This window comes from Lactuca virosa, chromosome 9, assembly GCF_052849685.1.
Source record: "Lactuca virosa cultivar CGN04683 chromosome 9, Lactuca_virosa_CGN04683_v6, whole genome shotgun sequence".
Taxonomy (NCBI): Eukaryota; Viridiplantae; Streptophyta; class Magnoliopsida; order Asterales; family Asteraceae; genus Lactuca; species Lactuca virosa.
This window is the reverse complement of record NC_136434.1, coordinates 82921730-82945329: the sequence shown is the minus strand read 5'-3', so window position 1 is coordinate 82945329 and position 23600 is coordinate 82921730. Positions and strand designations below refer to the sequence as shown.

The following is a 23600-nucleotide window of genomic DNA, read 5'->3' as shown; positions in this document are numbered from 1 at the left end:
TATAATACGGGGTTAAACACGAAAATTTAGAAAATAGAGGGGTGAAAGTAACATTTTTCAAAGTTCAAAGTGAAGGGTTCAAAGTGATATTTTAAAAAGTAAATGGGTGGAAAAGTCACAAACTCATAAACATAAAATATAGAAAAAAATACATAAATGGTCCCTATGGTTTATCCATAGTCACAAACCCAGTCCCTACTACTTGAAAAGACCAAAATACCCTTACACTAACGGATGAACAGTAACGGCGTCAGCAAAAAGGGCCATTGATGCAAGTTTTGGAAACCACAGGGACCATGTTCGTCAAAAAAATTAGCAGGGACTGACTTTGTGACTTTTAACAAACCATAAGGACCATTTTTGTAATTTTGTCTATATTTAAATAACATAAGCTTGTTTCTTTTTGAAACCAAGGATTGATAAGATAATCAAAATAATGATGACTCATACATGATATGATATTTTACTTTTTCCTTTGTTTATATTTTATCGATAACAGTATGAATAAAGACAAAAAGAAAGCTTTTTCCCATAACTCATAGATAATCCATAGGAAGATCCCAGTGTTCTTCATCATCAACAATGGGTCTTTTCCGGGGTTTCTGGGTTTGACCACTAGACCTTCTTCTCCTGTCCTTTCGGTATTCAGATTGCCCTTCAAAATCCGAGTAATCATCAAGATCTTCCATTGAGTACCCCACTCTCTGGCCACCCCAAAACCCCTAAATTCATCAAGATTTTCATGTTAAAAATCCCAAATTATGAAAAAAAAAAAATACCATGGTTTGCTATAAAATGATTGATATTCAACAAACTGTATGACCCCGTTTTGAACAGGAAAAGACAGAACAGAACATGACTGTAAGATCCCGTTTGTTAAACAAAACAAGACATGGCATGCAGTGGCGAATCTAGAACAAAATATAACGTGGTTCCCAAATTAAGTGAAGCCGATAAAAAAATCAACAACACTTGTGAGAGGTCGGGTCGGGCCGTGTACGATTTAATGAAATATAACTGAAAAAACCGATCAGCCACCACCAATTAAAAATTTTAAAACAACCGACTGAAATATAATTGAAAAAACCGAAGGATTTAATAAAAAATTAGTTGATTATTAGTGCATTGATACCTTATTGTTTGATAAAAAAACTATATATTATATTTAACCCTATATATTTAACAGCACAAATGCCCCATATAACTTATTTTTTGCCCCCTTTAAAATGATTTTTCAATACATTTTTTAGAAAAACAAACTCAAGGTAGGTCCTCTATTTTTTCTAAGGTAGTTCCTAATTTTTGTGGTATATATATTATAAATGAAATTCAAATTTTAGGTAGGTCCTAGGACCTACCTTCTTGTATGGTAGATACGCCCTTGATGGCATGACATGACATGACATGTTAAACATGACATGACATGACATGACAGAACATGACATGTTGTATTACATTTACCTTAGTAAGCCGTTGTATGCATGACGCTGCAGCTTCATGCACCACGACTGTATCGGATACAACTTCAAGTACATCTTCGACCAGCATCGCGTAGGTGCTTACCTGTTATAAATCGCACTCTAATTTTCCCATCAAAAGTGAAAAAAGGGCAAATACGTAATTTCAACTATGTGAGAGAGGCCGCCATCTACTTACCAAACTTGATGGGATGATGGATATTCCAAATGAATCGAGCTCAAGTGATTCTATTGCCCCCGAGTTTATGTTAAAAGTATACCCTCGCACCTAAATACATGGAATTAAAGTATTGGTATTAAAAAGAATTATTCATATTGTTAAAAAAATGAAATAAAGAATTGATGATGATCCTTGGGATAAAAGGCTTACCTTTCCAATATCTCGTCCATTTGGTGTCACAACATTATATCCTACCTAAGGAAAAGCAACTTATCAGGGGTAGAATCGTAATACTACTTCCTATTCCAAAGAATTAATTATTAATTTTAGTTTTAAAAAATTAATAATTGATTTTAGTAAAAATAATGAGGGTAAGCATACTACCAGTGTTTCTAGTCCAACCATTTGAAACTCATTGTCCATCACAGTCTCATCCTCGACTAGCACAACATCACCAACCTGTTCACATGATTTACACAAACAACTGAATTTTCTTATAACTTTTGTTCATGTGATTGGACATTTTTGCCCCTAAAAGAACGATAACAATGATGTGTAACAAATGTTTTTAAAAAGTTAAATGGGTTAGATTAGACGAATGAAAAACTGCTTACCTGCCTTGTATCCTCCAAAAAGAATCTTTCTTGTTCTCCAGAGAGTAGATTTGGTCTCACTTCTACGATCACTACCATCCACTATGAAGGAAATAATATTACTTTTGTACCAAAGATATATTTAAAAAACAATATAAATATTAAATACATGAACAAAAGCATCTTGAAATGTTAGTTTGATGTACATGGACATATTTGATGAGCTGTAAAGGTTGGCATTGACTACAATGGAACTACTCAAGTGGTTCAGAATGCTAGTTGCTATGTATCTATAGGGTTTTAAGTGAAAGGCTTCTTGTATAGAAACCCTGGACATGGCTTTCAGGATAATAAGCAAACTGTTTTGGTTATATTCTAGAAGATAGTATATGAAATAGCTTCGCAAAAAACCCAGTAATTACATGAAACCATAATTAGGTGTAGTTTAACAGTTATGAAAAATAGCATATAGTTTGAAAGCTGAAAAGGGGTTTGACTCACAGTATTAGTATCTACCCAAAGCTGTGAAATGAACCCCAAACTAAGAGCAGATTGGATGCTTATCACTTGTTTTGCAATTACACTTGACCTTTTCATCAACTGTTTCCCTTTCCTTATAACCTTCACCTGATTGTTGTTATCAACCTCTAATTCTTTCGATTTCACATCGACAGCATCTTCTGTCTCTCCAATTTGGACCAAATCCTCTTGTTCTCCTTCATTCTCTCTCAAATTCGTATCAAATGGAAAAGAATCGCTGTCTTCGTCGTCAATTCCACTCAACTGGAACCCAGGTTTTGTTGATTTTCTCTCTTTAAACTTCAATTCCTCGATAAGTTGATGTTCTGATGATCTTGAGCTCGAAGGATTTGAACTTTGACTGATCTTTAAAGAAAAATTCGTGGGCTTTTTTCTGTCACAAGCAAATGAACCCAAAAGGGAGATTGTATGAACTGAAGATGGAGGGAAGCTGATGCGATAGTACGGAGAGAGAGAACACGAAGTGCAATCACACATGGTGATGACTCCAAAGTTGTATTTTTGTTGGTGATCTTTCCTTGTTTCTTTGGATGAGACGAGTTGAAACTTGAAAAGAAATAAAAATGACAAACGAGCCATGGTTAGGGCTTGTGGATTATGATTTATTGTACATTTTAAACATTATTTTTTTTATTTTTGGATAATGACAATCAAAATTGGTGGATGATGAGATACTCATCTTTTTTATACGAGGAAAATATCAATGTAGCTCGTTAATATTTGTTTTTTTTGTTGGATTAGGTATTTATTATTATTTTCTTTTTTTAAAGGGTGTTTGGATAAATTAGCTTATAGCTTGTTAGCTTATGGCTTATTACCTTATAGCGTGAGAGAAAGCAGTTTTTTTTTAAGTGTTTGGATTAGAAATAAGCAATAAGCTATAAGCACGGGGATGTTTACTAAAATTAGTTTATTCCCACCACAATAAGCTGATTTTTAGTGTTTTCTATTCAAACACTTAAACTTAGCATATAGTGGTAGGGATAAGCAATAAGCTATAAACACCCTCTTTTTGCCCTATCCAAACACCCTCTTAAGTAATAGGTCACTTAAGTTTTAATTGACCTTTTAAATAGGGTATTGAGACCCAGTTGAGCGGTTTAAGAGGTAAGTTTTAGCTTACGTGGATATTAGTGGTTGACATGGCGGACACCTCATCGCTACCTGTGTACGACGCATTGGTTCCATCTATAAGGTTATTACCTTATATTGATCGGATCGTCATTCATTATTCCCTTATTGAGCTACAAAAAAAAATCCCTAACTACAATACATCAATGTCTTCATTTTCTTATTCGCATCAGCCATTGCAACGATTAAGGAATGTACCACATCAAGGAGAAGTTAGGAGATGCTATTGTAACTTAATCGCCATGGAACGAGGATCGTAGAGCTGGGAGAACGTCGCTTTTGGAACTATCATATCTCATTGGTAAGGTTCCGATTTAACATACATTAGTTGAAAATATGATGTATTTAGGGTAGGAAATGTGATTTTCTTTGATAAAAACCCTAAATTTTCGTTATCCAAAACCCTAATTCGATAAACTGAAAATGTTGTTGGTTTTCCTTTGCATAACTATACCTCATCAACCCTAATGTTTAGTAATGTGTATTTGAATGTTAGAAAATGAGCAACAAGTGTCGTTACTTTGAATGGAAGGATAACGAGCTAGAGGATAGTTATTATAAGGAACTTTTATATCACACCAAGCAAAAGCTAACACAAGAAAGAGGATAACAGTGAGATGGTAATGTGTAGAAAGAAACTTACAGAGTTACAGGGTGTTCATGACAAAAATACGGGTTGCAGGCTGTGATTGAGATGAATTTAGTCAATATGGTTGTTATGTGGAGGACAATAAGTTGGCAGAGGTTGATTATGATGATCTTGATAAGAATGTTGGTGGGTTTTGTGTTGAAGATACATGGCAAGGGTTTTTGAAGGTTTTTATATATGGTTGATGGTATTAAATTTCAACCAAGTTTTTGGGAGAAGGGTTAGTTGTTAAAAAATCATTTGTATGTGTGTATGGTAGTTTTATGGCAGTGAATAACAGTTATGTAGGTTTGTTTATAATGTATGTAAATGTTATTGGGTTTTTTAGGTTACAATAACAATGTACTTGCGGAATTTCACATAAACACTTATGGGAACATGCAACCTAAAAGGATCTATGGCTTTTCACTATTAATAGCAACATACTTTATGAAACAAAACTAGAACCCTATGATTAATCGATAATCATAGATGAATGAAATACCTCTTTGCTTAAATCGAATTAAGAAATCAAACCCTTGAAGATCTTATTAGAAAACCTAGGTCCAATTGTGTGGTACCCTCTAATGTGTCACCCCCTAAACCCTAGGAAACCCGAGGATCGAATATAAGAGAAATGGGGAGAGGAAATTTCGATTTATATATGAAAGGAGGGGGGATAGGATTCATACCACAATACAAACCTTTGCATTCCAAAAATGAATCCAAACAACTCTCAATTTACCGATCGTAGCAAATCGTGTGCAAATTTTCGTCTATTGGAGCCATCCATTTACCAACCACAAATTGATCTGTCTACGATTTCTCCCAACCCCAACAATTTTACTACCAACAAATATCACAACAATATTACACGATGCAGCCTCTTAACCCAACCATGTTTTAAAAATTCCCCTCCCCCCTCCCTGAATACGATCCCAAACCGGAAGTCAAACTTGTCCGGGAAACCCAACCCGATCTCGAACCAGTACCCGAGTCTGAACCCCAAATTATTTTGGAAACCCAACCCGAACCATATAACCCGAAAAGACGAGGAAATGAAAAGCGTCGATTTGAAAATAGAAGATGACGTCTCAACAATGGCAACCAAGCGAAGAGATGGTTTTAGCGCAATCATGGGTCGACATTTCGGAGGATTCCAAAATCGGAAATGGCAAAAAGATGACCATTTTTGGTGACGCATTATGCAACGATTTCTTAAATTTATGGGTCGTAGCGATTACCGCACTACAGACCAATGTACAAGCAAGTTTTGCGAGATGAACAAATATGTCACAAAATTAAACGGTATTTACAACAATTTGGTAACCCAACGGAAAAGCGAGGAAGACGATGAACAAATTTTAAAGACGACCCTTAAAAAATTTCTTGTTGATAATAATAAGAAGTCGTTCAAGTTTCTCGATGTTTAGAGGTTTTTATCTGCATCCCCGAAATGGGTAGAAGATTTTGGTAGCAAAGAAGGTGGTTAAAAAGTAATTAAAGTTTTCGAGACGAGTTTCACTACTTCATCAGATGCACATTTTGGGGTTGATTTGAATGAAGTGGATGAGCTCAAGTTTGAAGAGGTAGTTTGACCGATGGGTCGAGATAAAGTGAAAAAGAGAGGCTCTTCGTCAAATACATCGGGAACGGGAAGAGGAGATGACATTCACAAAAGCTAATAATTTCGAAAATTATAATTTGAATTTGAAAATCGTTTGAATTTTGAAAATGAGAAGTTGGAGGAGAAAAAGAAAGCTAGAGATGAGAAGCAAAGAAGTCGAGATATGAAATTGTTAACAAAACCCTCCAATCGCCTCACCGGGAACGAGCTTGATATATTTTGAGAGCTACACCGGACATCATGAAACAATATTACAATTAATGTTTTTATTTAAAATTGTCGTTTTTATGTAATATTTTTATTTAATTATCGTTTTCTTATTTATGTAATCAATTTTAATTAAAGATAAATTAAATATTCTCCCACATTTTCTTCCTACTCATCCTCCTACCATATCAAATGTTGACACATGTCGCATTTAATGACACATTTAATGAAATTAATAGTATTTTAATCTACTTGTCAACATTTGATATGGTAGGAGAATGAGTAGGAAGAAAATGTAAGAAGATATTTAATTTCTTTTAATTAAATTAGTGAAGTGTCTCACTTTTATTGATTTTATTAAATTGTACTATGTGCGAGATCCGTGTACTACACGGGTTTATTAATAATAAAAATTTAATATCAATATTTAAATATTAAATATTTTATAAAATAACATTTTTACATATCATAATGTAATCTTTTGGAACATTTATAAAAGAAAACAAATATTCTTTAAAGCATTTATGAGACTTTATTATCAAATTAATAGAATGATTATCTTTCCTTATAAAACTCGTTAGAAATTTATGGAATTTTATTTTTAAAAAATGGAAATTCCCAAAAAATGACAAGTAGAAAATAATAATTCTAAAACTCCCATAAAATTACATGTGGCAAAACTCTTGAGAATTTGACAAGTGACAAAAAAAAGCATTCGTTTATTAAAGAGAAAATTTTATTTAATTAAAAAAATAATAAAGTATCGTATGACATCCACAAATTTTATTAGGTGGAGGAAAAATAAAATGACAATTAGATATCAGTGTAAGAATATGGTATGATACGATATAACATCCCTAGTCTTATCCAAATTTATCAATATTTAGAACAAAATTAAAAAATACACACATGTTTTACGTTGGAGTTTTGTCTCAAAATTAAATGATCGATAAAAGATGTGTAATAATACAGGTGTCAATAATGACATGTGCTACGTCGGAGCCGCTCTAATACGCTTCTACACCCACAGCATCGCATCCGCTTTCCACAGTCCCCATCCTTGAGCGAATCCCACCTTCGGCCACTCCACCTGCGCCGCCACTCCAACGCCTTCCTCCACCACTGCCGCCACTCCAACGCCTTCCTCCACCGCCGCCTCCGGTAAGCTTTTCTTCTCCATCTCTGAAATCGATTTCCTTTGGGGGTGATTGAACATCGGTCAAAACAATAGCTTTTGATTTCCATTCACTGGTTTTTTACCGAATTCTGATGTTTGTCTGACATCATAGTTGCAACCTACCTATCTTATAACGCTTCTTGCTAAGTTCAATTTGATTCGCCTTTGTGCTCCTCGAAGATTGTTGGAGTTGTTGCCGTGAATTAGTAGCAATCGCTTCCTTTCTTCCAGGAATTAGTTTGTTATCTGTCGGTTTTTCAAAAGGAACTAGCATCCATTCTTATCCATCTCTGTTCATTTACTGCTTCACCAGATTGTGATGTTCGTACAACAGCATTGTTGCACCTACCTTTCTTAATTAAACTGCCGATTTTCATGTTTAATTAAACCCAAACTTCATGTTTTGTTGGAAAATGGTTGGACTTGTAGAAGAGACTTTGTAGCAATTTACTTGTCTTTCTTTTTGCACCAGTTTGTGTTGTCTGTAAATTATTTTCTGATTATATGTATCAGTGGTTTGATAACAGTCTAGCTTGACATGATCTGATTTTCTGATTTGTTTCTCTATTCTTATTGATTAGGTGAACTTTGTTTTTGGTGGTTTTCGTTTTATTAACTAATGCATTTTATACTCCCTAAAGGAAAATATGGATAATAGCTTTGGTGTATGGCATCAAATTGATATTTTCTCGTAGTATGTTGTGTGTTTTTATGGTAAAAAAATTCTGTTTCAAACTACAACACAATAATCCCTTCTTGAAAGTGAATGTTGTGTGTTAATCGACTATAAGACCTGTCATTTTTTTAGTTTAGAATGATTTCTGGCTAAAGACTTAAAATGGGTTTGGGAATTTCACATAGTCTTAGGGTAATTTGATGTATTGAAGTCAATTTTTGTTGTGGAAAGCAAGAATGGGCTAAAATAGTAATTGATTTATTGTCAATTTTAAGTTGGTAAAATGGTAATTCAGCGTAACATTAGAGGCCTAACCAAACATGTATTCATTCAGAAGGCCCGTGAATCATTTATAGGCTGCTAAACAGCCCCTTAGTTAGGTCGGTCTCATGGAGAGTATTAATAGGAGATTGATGTTAGGGAGTCAGTATCCTTGGACATATTCAATTAGAAATCGCATTTCTGGTAGAGTGTTGGTCTCTTGTAAGCCAAGATAATCTTGTAATCGTCTCTTTTGATTCAGTCATACATAAATTAGTCTATCATTTCTTGTAATTCTACCCTAGTTCTAATCAATTGGCATAATGGCATTAGAGTTGTCGTATCCACCATGGGAACTCAATCGATCAATAGTCGCATTGAAGAAATTCAAAGTGTGAACGCATCTTTGCAGGCGAATCAAACTCAATTTGATGCCAAACTGGAATCAATTGAAGGCAGTCTAAAAGCAAATTCTGAGAGATTTGAGAACAAATTCAAAGCAATTTAAGGAGGCTTACATGCTATTATTCAACAATTAGTGAGAATATCCAAGAATCCAGAAGATTCCGACAAGAATGTATCATAATTAGGTCAATCGAAGCCAGATTGAGTAAATCGGTACCAACCTGTTTCGATTTTCTCCATCTGGCGTTGATTGACTTAATTCCATTGTTTTCTTGCCGGAATCTTCTTGATTCTTAGACATTCTCGTTATTTGTTGCGTAATAGCACGTATGCTTCCTTCAATTATTTCGAATTTGTTCTTAAATCTCTCAGAATTCATTTTTAGACTGCCTTCGATTTATTCTAGTTTGGAATCAAATCGAGTTTGATTAGTTTGTAAAGATGTGTTTACACTTTCAATTTTTTCCGTGCCATTATTAATTGATCGAGCTCCCATGGTCGATCCGATCCGGCCGCTTTGATACCAATTGATAAGAGTTATGGTAGAATTGATAGACTAATTTTTGTATGACCGCAAAAGAGACGATTACAAGATTATCTTTGCTTACAAGAGACCAACACTCTACCAGATATCTAATTGAATACGTTCAAAGATACCATTCTCTAACATCAATCTCCTGTTAATACGGTGCACAAAACCAACCTAATTAAGAGAATGACCAAAATACCCCTCAATGTCTCCTTTATTACAGCTGTTGTACTTCTACTTATTTTCTACCTTTAAGACTACTATTAAGTGTAACAGAATCATATTCTATTTGTTCTTCCACATTAGTTGATGTTCCCAAAAAACGAATTTGAATTTAGATCTTATCATGTTATGTTTTATGCGACTATATTTTTTTATTTCGTCTAATATTTGATCTACAATTCATTTGAATTTGAAGTATTTTTTTCTGATTTGCACGTCAATTTGAATTGAAATCAAAACTGTTTCTTGTGATTCATATATAACTCCATCAGCCTATTTTGTTGGAACAACTTACAGGGAGATTGAAATGACAACAGCTGGTCCTAGCGATTCGCCTCTTGTTGCTCAAAGGTTCATACTAATCCTTAATATTTAAACTTTCATGTATACACTTTCATACTTTGCTCCTGTCATTCAAGTTAGACCGCATATAACTCTTTATTGATTTCTAATATTATGTTGTATATTAAATTGATATTTATTAACCATATGTATTTTATTTAATCACAAATATTAAGTTTAATAAAATAATATATATAAACTAATTGTAACATAAAGATGTACAACAAAATCGTAAAAATTATAGATATATGTAATGTTTTTTTAACGTGGATCGCTTAGATAGTGCGGTTTATCTTTTTTTTTTTAAGATATATCTAGTGTTTTGCATCAAATAATATCATTTTTCAGGTTACTAGGAAAAGTCGCTTTAGTAACCGGAGGTGCAACCGGTATCGGAGAGAGCATCGTGCGTCTTTTTCACAAACACGGTGCAAAAGTTTGTATAGTCGACATCAACTCCCACCTCGGCGAACACTTATCCAAATCCCTCGGTCCCACCACCCGTTTCATCCACGCTGACGTGGCAATTGAGGACGACATCTCCCGTGCAGTCGACTTCACAATCTCCAATTTCGGCACACTCGACATCATGGTCAACAACGCCGGTATGGGCGGGCCACCATGCCCCGACATACGTGAATTCCCCATTTCGACCTTCGAACAAGTCTTCAATGTCAACACCAAGGGCACGTTTATCGGGATGAAACACGCATCTAGGATCATGATCCCGTTGAAAAAAGGCTCGATTGTTAACATTGCCAGTGTCGCGAGTGTTATAGGAGGGGTGGGCCCGCATGCGTATACCGCGTCCAAACACGCGGTTGTGGGGTTGACGAAGAGTGTGGCGGCGGAGCTTGGGAAACATGGGATTCGTGTGAATTGTGTGTCGCCGTACGCGGTTTTGACAGACCTCGCGTTGGCACATCTTCATGAGGATGAACGGACGGATGATGCCAAGGCGGGGTTTCGGGCTTTTTCCGGGAAGAATGCTAATTTGCAGGGTGTCGAGTTGGTGCCTGATGACGTGGCGAATGCGGTGTTGTTTTTAGCGAGTGATGATGCGAGGTATGTAAGCGGGGATAATCTGTTTGTTGATGGGGGTTTCACGTGTACAAATCACTCGCTTCGTGTGTTTCGGTGATTTGTTTTTTTTTTGTTTTTTAACTTTGTTGTTGGATTTGTGTGGCTAAGATTTTCTTTGTTAAGTATAGTTATAACTCCCTTTTAACAATTGGTATTGATATGCATGTGCAAGTGTACCTAAAGACCAAATATTTCATTTTACGGTTTTTTGATAAAAAAGTCCAAAAAAAACTCAAAAGTTTAGAAAAAAATTAATGTTTTTTTTTTTTTTTTTTTTTGCTAAATCATTTATGTATGATAGAACAATTGATTTTCGTTAGGAGACACTTCTTTCAAAATAAAAACAAAAACAAAAACAAAAATCCAACAAACTACGTTTCAAAGCAATCTATGCCGTCAAACTCATTGATGTAACAAGTGTTTTATAGGTGTCGAGTTTCTGCATATATATGATCACAAGTGTTTCCATTAATTACTGCCATATGACACATGTTTGATGATGCATATCATGCCATACATGCATGTACTTTGGAACTTTAGTAAAATTAAATACCTTATTTATCTTTATATTTATCTAAAATAATAATACGTAGAATCTCATAATTTTTTTGAGAAATTAAATATTCTTGTATATTTTCTTCCTAACTATCTTTCTATTTATATTAAATAGTAAATAGTGACAAATGTATTAAAATATTAGTATTAATATTATTAAATATGATACATATCATCATTTAATATGGATTGGAGGATAAATATGAAGAAAATGTAAAAGAATATTTTTATTTTTTAATTCTCTCTCTTAATCATTTCTGTTGATTTTTACATTTGTCTTGACGTAGTGATTAGAATGGTGAATAGGACCAAAATACATGAGCATATTTGATTTGTCCAAAAGCTTCCCCCAAATCCCAATAGAAGAATACTATATTTTAAAATGTAAATCTTATCTTGTTTATATATAATAGAATATAGTAGTAATCGTTTTCAGAATATGAATATCGTACATTATGTCATACTCAGTGTGCTCAACTTTTAAATTAAAAGGATGTAGAAGAACCTAATTTCTTTTTATAATGAAAAATGAAATATTTAACTTGATATATTTAATTAAAATATCGAATTAATATAATAAATATAATGTATAGTTGTATACATTTGATATTAGTTATTAAATATATGAGTATTGACTACATGTCTACATTAATTTGTTATTTCACTTCTAAACCGTCCTATGTTATGATGGAAATCGAAAGGGTAAAACGCATATTTTAAAACACAACTTAAACAATGAAATAACTAATCTTATATAAAATCGAATATCAGAATCCCAAAAGAAAATCTTGAAACGCGATTTACTGATTATTACGTTAAAGATTTAAATTAAATCTTTAATTATGGAAACGTGTTTAGCGAGAATAACTGAAGATATATCTGCGTTTTATACGGATGATAATAAAAAGCGGCAACGCAAATATTTCGTGTCGATCTTCTTTTTCATCGAAGGACGAACAAGCCTCAAAATCAAAAAACCACCTTCCATAACTCTCTCCTCAACCCTCCCAAGGTACCCAATTCTTCTTCTTTTTTCTTCTTCTTCTTCATCTCTTTTGTAAATTTATACGATTTGAATTCTATAGTTTCTTGTATTAATACATTGAATAACATTAATATTCGAGTAGTATTTTTTTTTTCCTTTAATTTCTATAGAAAGAAACCCTCAATCTTATTTTTTTAAAACAATCATAGATTTACAAAATGCTGGTTTTCCCTTGTTCGATTTTATGATTGTTTAAGCTATTACGGGGAAATTTTATATTTGTTGGAATAAACAACTGATCATGTAATTGTTTTGTTTAAAATCCTAGTAGGTTTAATATAATAAACAACATCGTCAAAGTGGGAATGTTTTCTTGTTTATTGTGAGTTCTTCAAATATTTTGACCTTTGATCTTTTACCATAAGTTGTTTGATTGTTATTTTAGTACTTGCGTCCACAAGATTCTCTGTCTTGTGTTTATAGAATGATATTTAACGAGTTTCCAACATTCGCAAGATTCAGCGGTTTTCTTTCTAACTTGTCTCATAATTCATGCAAGCAGAACCGACAACAAGATCTTCATGAGTTCAAAAAACAGTCTGGCATTCAACGTTTCCTGTAAAACGGGAAACAAGAACGATATTCCAGCTTGCATTCTGTCAAACTTTTTCAAGAATCCCATTGTCAACTCGAAAATCCACCATGGTTTCCTCTCAATTAACCGTTTTAATGAAAAACGAACCTTGCAAATCATCCAAGAATAATTCACCATCACCTGTGAGTCCTCTGGATGTCAAGATTCCTTTGGATCATGTTGAATTCGACTTCTCCGATGTGTTTGGTCCTCTACCACCTCATGCTTCAAATGAACCTACTTATGAAGATTTTGAGAAACCAGATGTTATTTCACATTCTTTGGTGGGTCCCTCAGCCAGTTTGAGTAAGCTAACGATACATGAAAAGGATGATTTATATGATGATATCGTAGTAGATGAAGAAGCATCGGTTGATCATCATAAAGTCCAAAGTGTTGGGCTTGAAGATTTTGAGGTGATGAAGGTCGTTGGGAAAGGGGCGTTTGGAAAAGTTTATCAGGTCAGAAAGAGAGACACTTGTGAGATATATGCGATGAAGGTTGTGCGTAAAGATAAGATTTTGGAGAAGAATCATGCTGAATATATGAAAGCTGAACGCGATATACTAACAAAGATTAATCACCCCTTTGTCGTTCACCTTCGATACTCTTTCCAGACTAAATATAGACTTTACCTTGTGTTGGATTTTGTAAATGGAGGTCACCTTTTCTTCCAGCTACATCGCCATGGCCTATTTAGGTTCCTTCTCCATCTTCCACTGAATTATTCAGTAAATATATAATCCAACAATTAACCAAACAGTTGGTAATTTGTCGGTTTTCCAGAGAGGATTTGGCACGTATTTATGCTGCAGAGATCGTTTCGGCTGTTTGTCACCTTCATGCAAATGGCATAATGCATAGAGATCTTAAGCCTGAAAATATTCTTCTAGATGCTGATGGCCATGTACGTATTTTAATTTAGTCATCTATATCCTGACCACATTAATTCTTTATAATATCATCACAGCCCATGCATGCATGTGTGTGATTTTCAGGCTTTGCTTACGGATTTTGGGCTAGCAAAAGAATTTGACACGAATGCAAGATCGAATTCGTTATGTGGGACTGTAGAATACATGTCACCTGAAATTATTCTTGGGAAGGGTCATGATAAGGCTGCAGATTGGTGGAGCGTTGGAATTCTGTTGTATGAGATGCTCACAGGCCAGGTATATCTAAGGGTGTTTTGGTAAATTCAATTCGCCAACTTGATAACGGGTCAAACACCTTTGAGTAAAATCTTGTTTTTTTCTTCTTGTAAAGCCACCTTTTCGTGGAGGGAATCGGGAAAAGATTCAACAAAAGATAGTGAAGGAGAAAATGAAGCTACCTGCGTATTTATCAAGCGAAGCACATTCGCTTCTGAAAGCTGTAATTAATCACACTTTTTCTAACATCTGATTCTTCGATCGACATTATTATAAGGTGAAATGGTTTGACTTTTACATCGACCAAATTTGATATGTGTGTAAGTGTCATGTGTGTGTAGTTGTTACAAAAGGATCCAAGCAAGAGACTTGGCAGTGGTACTGCGGTAGGAAGCGATGAAGTAAAACGGCATAAATGGTTCAAGCCCATCAACTGGAAGAAACTGGAGAATCGAGAAATTCAGCCAAGTTTCCGGCCTGAAGTTGCCGGCGACCATTGTGTGGCTAACTTTGACAAATGCTGGACGGACATGCCGCTAACAGAGTCTCCGGCATCCAGTCCTAATGCCTCCACCACCCTCTTCCAGCGGTTTACATTTGTGAAACCTGCAGTCTCGTTTCTTGAGAGTCAGAGTTCAGTAATTCACTACACTGATGTTCGTTAGAATTGGGTTTATCATGAAATTAAGCTGATATAAATATGGTGGCTGACTATAGATCTGTGAACCATCTTGAAAATTTTCAAACAACAGAAAAATAATATTCTTTAGCCAATTTAATATTTTTTGATACGTACAAATTGTGAGATACCATAGTTTTCAATTATGATACAAAAATTTCACTTTTACCATTCATGTTTGTCAAGTTTAAAATGTATAAGATCAATTAAAGTATGATATATTTAAGGCGTGAGATTAAGGGCATCCACAATGCATTGAACGTTCAATGATTTTGACACATTATTTTTCTAAATTCTATACAACTCAATCAATTTTTTCCTACAATGCATTCAACTCTACAAAGTTCAATAGAAAGTTACAAAAGTTAATTAAGTATGTATTTAAGATTAGAAAACTTTCTTTTTTCCTATTGAAGAGTTCAATGGCCATTGAACTCCAAATCCATTGAATGTCAATGTGGCATCTCATTATGGTAGAGTTTCATCTATTGAATGACAACTAGACTTGTCACCTCATTCAACTCTCCCATTGAACTCACCATATTGGATGCTCTAACATGGATTTGGAGAAAAAAAAACATTGATTCAAAGACTTAACAAGATAAACTCATGGGCACCAAAATATGTAAAGTGTAAAATGACTTATTGGAGTTTGCCACAAGATTTAATAAGCAATAACTTATTTAAATAAAAGGGTAAATTGCAAGAAAATTACTATATTATCATAAAATTTTGATTTTTACATTAAGTTATATTTTTTTGTAATTATGTTATTATATTTATAATTTTGTTGCAATATCAGTCAAACGACCTGCTCTCCTGGTAACCACTTTTCCCAAATTGCAATAAAATAATTAAGCATATCAAAATTTTGATTTTAACACCGAGTTTCAAATTGTAAGAAAATTATTATATTACAATAAAAATTTTATTTTGACACCGAGTTTTTTCTTTCTTAATTATGTCATTACATTTACAATTTTGTTGTAAGGTCAACCAATTGACCGATTCAGGAGATATTATTGTGGTTTAAAATCTTGGTTTAGAAGCTCAATTTATACAACACATAAATGAATGTCGGTTTAATTGTTCAAACTCACTTACAAATCAGCGAAAAGGGCATACTCATCCTTTTAGGTGAAACTTTTTATTATAATGTTTAATGCTTAATTCTAGTCAAAGTATATCTTCACAAATGACATCTAAAGGTCAGTCTAGTGGTTCAAACTTACTTAAAAGTCAGTAAGAATGGCGTACTCGCCCTTTTTGGAAATGCTATTATGGTTTAGAAGCTCGATTTGTACAACAAGTAAATGAAAACTCCTACAATGTCGATTCAGGAGATGCTTCGTGAATTTGGCTAGGTTGATTATGAATTCACAGATGGTTTTTGTTCCATCTACGATTTTACCTTTTTTTTTAACTTAAGTTTGACTATGAATTTGGCTAGGTTGATTAAGAATTCGTACTTTTTTTTACTATGAAATCATACAAATAGATATATTTTATATAAAAAGAAGCAAAATATGATTAGCTTATTAGTTATTTCTTTAGAAATTTTGTTTTGGGACCTTGAGAGCGTTTTTCGAACTTGAGAGATGCAAAAATGAGGGTTTTTTAAAAAAAAAAAAGAATTGATACTAGCCTAAGTAAGATCGCAAATGGACTAGGTCAAAATAGAAGTTCATTTGTGAAGGTACAAATTGTACATCATAGATAAAGTTCTGATTTCATAGTTGGCCCATAATCACTTGCAATTTAAGTGACTATTTTGTGTAATTTGTTCATTTTTAACTATTTTTAACCAAGTAATTAGCAAATTTCTCAAAACACAATAAGTTAAATGGCTTATTTTACATAAAAAAAAACAATAAAAACTAAATCGTATACAAATGAGATCATTTTATATTGTTTTCTTTGAACATTATTCTACTTAGTATTTGTTTAAACTGTATTCCAACTTACAAAAATAACCAGTTTTATTAAGACAATAAAAGGGTGAAATTTTTTTACGGCTGAGCTAACATGAGAGAGGTGATGATGCTTTTGATTTGAAAAAAATGACCCAAGACAAGTGCAAGCAGTGGTGTTTACTCGGTCTCCACACATCTCCTGGCTTAAAGGATAAACCATCAGTTAGCCACGCGGCAAAAGTTCATCCTTTTGCTGACGCTACGAATTACAAAATCACCCAATAAACCTTTCAAGAAAACAATCCAACCATGGCTTCTGCTACCATGCTTTCTTCAACAAACCTTAAACTCTATTCCAACTTCATTTGCTTCTCCCCTTCCAAACCCACATTTCCCAACACCATTCTCCCCTTCACAACTCATTTCAGGAGAAACCCATTAAAACTCAACGCATCTTTCAATGAAATCTCCGATGATTTATTAGAAACCACACTTCATTTAGACCAGTTCCCGATTTTCAAATCCGGGTATGCTGAATTTCAGAGAGCTACCGAGGATCTACCTGAGAATGAAAAATGGGGTGTTTTGGTTTTCGCTGGCTTGGTTTGGATTTACTTAACTGCTAGGCCTGGTGTTCTGTTTGGCGCCATCGATACATATCTTCTAGCTCCTGCACAGAAGGTGTTTGATAGTTTGTCTGGCAGAAGGAACTTGAAGCGTTCCGATTTCTTGATCGGAGATAAATTGGGAGAAGGGTCATTTGGCGTTGTTTATTCCGGCGTCGTGGTTCCTAAAAATTTCACCATAGAAGAAAGGGTCAGGAGCATTGGGAGTAAGAGGAGGCAGCTCGAAAAGGATGAAAGGTTTAAAGAAAAAGTCATCCTAAAACAGGTGACAAGTCCGACGTTTTTATCGAAGGAATTCATCATTTCTTTCCTACAATTTTTCATTCAAATTCGATTCTGTGTAATTCATCAGGTAAAAATCGGAGTCGCAGGTGCTATAGAATGTGGCGAATTTGAAGAATGGTTTAACTACAGATTATCACGAGCAGCTCCGGAGACATGCGCAGAGTTTCTCGGGAGCTTCATTTCCGACAAAACTTCTTCACAATTCACAAAGGGAGAGAAATGGCTCGTATGGAAATTTGAGGTAAATCTAAAATCCCATTTACGGATTCAAGTAGTTCAATTCATACGACGATTTAAGTTCATTGGAATCAATTAATGACACACAGGGAGATCGAGACCTTGCTGATTACATGAAAGATCGAATTTTCCCTCTAAATCTGGAATCGCTCATGTTTGGTCGCGTTTTACAAGGACTTGAATCCATAGAACGAAACGCATTGATAATCAAACAGATAATGAGGCAGATAATTTCATCATTGAAGAAAATACACGACACTGGGATTGTTCATCGCGATGTAAAACCAGCGAATTTAGTCGTAACCAAAAAGGGACAAATCAAACTTATAGATTTTGGCGCAGCAACAGATTTAAGAATCGGGAAAAACTATGTACCCAATCGAGGTCTTCTAGATCCAGATTATTGCCCACCAGAACTCTACGTTTTACCAGAAGAAACACCATCGCCACCTCCAGAACCAGTCGCAGCTCTTCTTTCCCCAATTCTATGGCAGGTCTGTGATTATCAATTCAAACATTTTATCTTTCTGAAGCTTTTATGAATGAAATTTAGGGTTCGTTGTGTTGCAGCTAAACAGTCCGGATTTGTTTGATATGTACTCTGCGGGGATTGTGTTGATGCAAATGGCGATACCAAGTTTGAGGTCTAGTGCAGGATTGAAGAACTTTAACCTTGAATTGAAAGTTGTGAATTATGATTTGAAATTGTGGAGGGAAAAGACACGAACTAGACCTGATATAAGTGTTCTTGATCTCGATTCTGGAAGAGGGTGGGATTTGGTTACGAAGCTTATCTCTGAAAGAGGGTCATTGCGTAGAGGTCGTTTATCAGCTTCTGATGCACTCAGGCATCCCTATTTCTTGTTGGGTGGTGATCAAGCTGCTTCTGTGCTTTCCAAGCTCAGTTTATCAAAGTAGAAAACTCAAATTGGTTCCTTGGTTTTCAATCCAAAAAGAGATAGATATTCTTCTCTTACACTTTGATTTTCTGGTAAATTTCTTCGCTTGTGTAAAGCTTTCATGAGTATAATTCATAGTAAGAAGCAAGATGAATGAATCTGTAGGCTTCTTTCACTATTTTATGATACAACCATATATAAGTCAAAAGTTAAAACACTCCCAAAAAATTCATTATCAAATTAATGAAATGAAATAATACTTATAAGAGATTTTATAAATCCTTTATTTGTTACATTTTTATTGTGGAGTTGTTTACTTGAACTAAGAGCCAGCTTTCCTACGGCCGACTCGTGCAACAAAACCAGTCTTGATGGGGGCGACTGACCTCCCAGAACCACACTTTAAACCAAATTCAAACAATATAATTATTAATTAACAAATAAAAAATATATTTTTCTAATGTTTTTTAATGATTATTTAGTTATTTAATTAGTTACCTGTTCACATCTTAGGAAGAAGAGACGATTCTCCTTTGAAAGAATTGTATCCGGGCTTCTGCAGCCATTGCATATCACATATTCGTCTGCAATCACAACCATTATAACGTTTATAATAATATTTATTATGACATTGATAATATGTTTGGAGTGGAAAGAATTTATAACAACAAAGAGCAAGAGTTACTTATGTATCTTCGAAGGATTCCTTCAAAATTCTTGGGAGCAAATCGACCTTTGACCACCAATCTCTGTTGACCATCAAGGGAACCACTTGTTCCCATTTCAGCCAGAAGGAAAGTCATCACATGATCCGGCTGTCTATGCATTCCGGTAAATAAATAAAATGAACCGTAAGACCCTGTTTGTTACACATGACTAGATGGAACTGAACTTAATAGAAAATGTAGCATTGAGTTTGGCATCCATTGGACTGAGATTGGAATTGATAACAACGGTCCCACCAAACAAAATGTGAAGTTAGGTGAGACTGTCATTGTCACCGTAATCATCTAAAAATAGTCTTACACAGTTTGTCAAGTCCTCTCCTCTCTTATCGTGTATTGTGTACTAAAATAGTAAATGTAATGAAAAATACTAAAAAGAAGACGTGCATACGTTCGGCATAGATCCATAAAGTTAACAAAAATGGTCTTTTTTGTGCCTTCTCGAAGAACTTGTGGGGGTCTTATCACTGTCCTTCGTCTATCTCCAGCGAGTTCAGGGTTGTTCTCTCGCAAAATATGAAAAACTCTACTTAAAAGCTACATATATACACAGTTTAACGAATATATCATTAAATTTCAATAACAAACGTGACAAAATAAATAAATAAATGAATGTTAACGTAACATGACACACACACCTCCTCATATAAATAATCTCGGTCGGTTCCTTCCCATGGATATTTTTGCCGTGAATTGTTTGCATCTTCTTCATCCTCACCACCATGCCCTGTATACAACATAATGTTTCTTTTTAATTTTATGGAGACATTATTTAATCTAGTAAGCTTTTTTTTCATTTAATACAAAAGAACAAATTAATAGAGAATGTTAAGGAAGCTCACCCTAACGTTTTATAAATTTTCTTCCATTTGTTTTTATCTTTATATTTTTCTGTATTTTTAAACATCATTTATCCAAAAAAAATGTTTAAGAGAAATTGTGCACCTATAAGGGCACCTCCATCGTTTGTCAAATCGTTTCCCACCTAAGGAAACAAGAATCAACAATTTAGGGGCAACTTTTTTTTTAATTCAAATGGGTTATACTGTCCTTTTTAAAGACATGATACGTAAGTCAATTATACAAATGCATGCTAAGTGGCTAACATAAAAAAATATGAGCTCAAAACTTACTGGTTTTTTCTTCTTCTTTTTCATACCCACAAATGCATTTTCTACTCCATCAGCAACTGCAAGAAACCAAATACCATCTGTTAAACATGAAAAATAAAAGTTTGTTCGATGGTTAGTAAGAGAAATAGACTGACGAGATAGGTTATCTATCTTCTCAGATAAGCGATCATCCTCTGCAATATCTTGGATTACAACCTTTTTCTTCTTCTTTTTCTTTGTGGGATCAAAGGGGGCAATCTGCAAAAATAACTCATTAAAGCAAGTTTCACTGCAAAAAAGTTATGTATAAATATGAACAGTTTTGTCTTACTTCTTCAATATCATCTTTCGATTCAGATGAAGTTTGTTCAGCCATAATCAATTCAACTGAGATATTGTAGTAGATGATGAAACCTAAAAGAATCCACAGATCGAGATCACGTTAGGGGAAAAAGTGAAAATGAAATTGCAATTGTAGGTGTTATAGGAATAGAATATTGATGGGTTTTTTTTCAAGAATAATGATTGGAAATATAACCTGGCTTGAAAGATTTTGAAAAAAAATATGGAGGCTTTCAGTTATGTTCTTATTCTTTGTTTTCCTTTAGATGCAAAAATATTGTGCGAGAGATTGGGATCTTACAATAAGCCAATTCAAGATGTTATTTATAGTTTATGATCACTTTCCATATTTAGAAAACAAGTTTGCAGAAAGAATAAGTGAGTGATTTCTAAACTAATATTATTTTGTTATTTTTTATGATAACTTTTAAAATGTTTATTGGTTTCTTAACTCGTAAAGAAGAACAGTGTTTAGGAGAAAATAGTAGTTATCACAATTTCAAGCATTTACATAATCTATTTTTTTTATAAAATTTAAAGATATAACAATTTCACTGATGTGAAATCATTTATATTATAACTAATTAGATGTATCCCGACATATTGAACATGAAAAATTACATGACTACGGTATTAAGTAATGTTGAAATATGTTGGAGGTCATCTTGAGACAACTAAATAACCTGAAAAGTGTTGAGTTATGGAGCCTAGATGTTCAAATATTTGAATCCGAAAATCCAAAAATCCGATTTGAAAATATCCAAAAAAAATCAGATATCCGAAAATCCGTACTTTTAATTTTTTTTATATAATGTATTTATTCGATGAATATTTAAATAAAACCGACATTGTGATATGTTTACTTTTTAATAAAGTAATGTTTAGATTACTAGTTACACATCACCGTCGTTTCCACTGTTTTTTATTAGGGTAAATTACACGGATGATCCCAATGGTTTGGGGTAATCTGCACGTTTAGTCCCTAACTCTTTTTTTTAACTCGGACGGTCACTATAACATCTTTTTGTTGCATGTTTGGTCCCTGTCTTACCTAAAAAGACTATTTTGCCCTTAATGATTATTTTTATTTTGTTAACTCCTTTTTTATTTACAATTATTATTATATAAATTAAATTAATAATGTATTGTTGGAAAAATAACCAACCCCACATTAATCCTCTTATAGTTCCTGCCACCACCTCCGGTCACCATCTATAGATCTAGTTCCTGACACCAGCTCCAATCCAATCATCGTCTCCGGCCATAGATCCAATCCACAGATTAACACAAATCTAAAATTAAACCTAAAACTCAAATCCAAAACCAAAATAAAACTTGAAACTGAAATCTAAAACCAAACTGAAGCCTACGATGCAAAGCCAAATCCAAAATCAACGATGCAACTAGGGGTGCAAACGAGTCAAGCTACTCGTGAGCTACTCGAGATCGAATCGTTAAAAGCTCGACTCGAGATCGATTTTAAACGAGCTCGAGCTTAATATTAGGCTTGTTTATTAAACGAGCTCGAGCTCAAGCCTCTGTTACATGGCTCGATTAGGCTCACGAGCCTACATATATATAATAAAAAATTAATTTTATTTTTATATATTAAAATAAATAATAATTTAATAAATACCATTTTAAGAAATTAGAGTATACCGTATACGAGCTCGACTCGGCTCGTTTGCAGCCCTAGATGCAACTCAAACTAAAAGCTGGAACCAAAATCCATAATGCAAAAATCACAGATAAAATCACAAATGTGAAAATCCAAAATAGAGTCCCAGATGAAAAATCAGTACATAAACAAACAAACCAAGATTCAGGTGAATCCTCTTTCGTTGGTAGTAGAATAACAACTCGTCGATGCGTTCACAGCTTTATGCCGATCCTCAATCAACTACCAGCCTCCTTTATTTTTCATATATCCAACACCACCAGCAATTGTAGACGTTGACAGGCGGCAACAGCGAAGAAGATGATCAGACCAGAAGTGGGTTGCAATATCGGTATTGTAGGCCAAGTACGGGGATGGGCAATGCAGGCTCTGGTAAAGGGAGAAGGTGGATGTGTTGACAGGGGTACGAATCGGTGATACACCTGAAGGGGAAGGAAGGGTTAGTGAGTGAGTTGGTTTCTGAAAATCCACTGTCGCCAGAAACCAAACGATGAACAAAGGATGCAATCAATTCACCACCTGATGCAAATCGATTTCTAGAACCAAATCGATGAAACTGAATTCAAACAGTAAACTAAAATTCCATCTCAAACCAAAATCAAACTCAAATTCGAATTTGAAAATCAAAATCAAACCTAAAACTAAAATAACACTGAGAATCAAACTCGTACTTATTTATTTTGGGACGGAGGGAGTAATTTATATTCGTAATTCTATTCA

The 23600-nt window shown here is 34.2% G+C and overlaps 5 protein-coding genes across 5 annotated transcripts; 3 read left to right on the top strand and 2 right to left on the bottom strand.

Moving 5' to 3' along the window:
- Positions 1–416: 416 nt before the first annotated feature.
- LOC145138779 (uncharacterized) lies at positions 417–3365 on the bottom strand. The gene is made up of 7 exons (XM_079072804.1): positions 2733–3365; positions 2253–2333; positions 2023–2097; positions 1849–1893; positions 1657–1746; positions 1462–1563; positions 417–722 (listed from the first exon to the last, which is right to left on the bottom strand). Exons 1-7 carry the CDS (start codon positions 3348–3350, stop codon positions 537–539), a joined length of 1197 nt encoding a protein of 398 aa, XP_078928930.1. The 5' UTR covers positions 3351–3365; the 3' UTR covers positions 417–536.
- Positions 3366–7352: 3987 nt separating this feature from the next.
- On the top strand, positions 7353–11207 carry ABA2 (NAD(P)-binding Rossmann-fold superfamily protein). Its single transcript, XM_079071972.1, has 3 exons — positions 7353–7525; positions 9932–9985; positions 10325–11207. Exons 2-3 carry the CDS (start codon positions 9942–9944, stop codon positions 11115–11117), a joined length of 837 nt encoding a protein of 278 aa, XP_078928098.1. The 5' UTR covers positions 7353–7525; positions 9932–9941; the 3' UTR covers positions 11118–11207.
- Positions 11208–12489: 1282 nt separating this feature from the next.
- On the top strand, positions 12490–15175 carry LOC145135928 (serine/threonine-protein kinase AtPK2/AtPK19-like). Its single transcript, XM_079070140.1, has 6 exons — positions 12490–12626; positions 13162–13933; positions 14020–14140; positions 14232–14405; positions 14500–14607; positions 14726–15175. The coding sequence occupies exons 2-6, from the start codon at positions 13302–13304 to the stop codon at positions 15047–15049; spliced, it is 1359 nt and encodes a 452-aa protein (XP_078926266.1). The 5' UTR covers positions 12490–12626; positions 13162–13301; the 3' UTR covers positions 15050–15175.
- A 2043-nt stretch (positions 15176–17218) lies between these two features.
- Positions 17219–19100, top strand: LOC145136877 (serine/threonine-protein kinase STN8, chloroplastic-like). The gene is made up of 4 exons (XM_079070990.1): positions 17219–17867; positions 17955–18128; positions 18214–18618; positions 18695–19100. The coding sequence occupies exons 1-4, from the start codon at positions 17286–17288 to the stop codon at positions 19040–19042; spliced, it is 1509 nt and encodes a 502-aa protein (XP_078927116.1). The 5' UTR covers positions 17219–17285; the 3' UTR covers positions 19043–19100.
- A 212-nt stretch (positions 19101–19312) lies between these two features.
- On the bottom strand, positions 19313–21488 carry LOC145136878 (eukaryotic translation initiation factor 2 subunit beta-like). The gene is made up of 10 exons (XM_079070991.1): positions 21399–21488; positions 21192–21274; positions 21016–21118; positions 20882–20937; positions 20694–20733; positions 20387–20475; positions 20140–20285; positions 19709–19842; positions 19522–19607; positions 19313–19423 (listed from the first exon to the last, which is right to left on the bottom strand). The coding sequence occupies exons 2-10, from the start codon at positions 21234–21236 to the stop codon at positions 19346–19348; spliced, it is 777 nt and encodes a 258-aa protein (XP_078927117.1). The 5' UTR covers positions 21237–21274; positions 21399–21488; the 3' UTR covers positions 19313–19345.
- Between the last annotated feature and the right edge of the window lie 2112 nt (positions 21489–23600).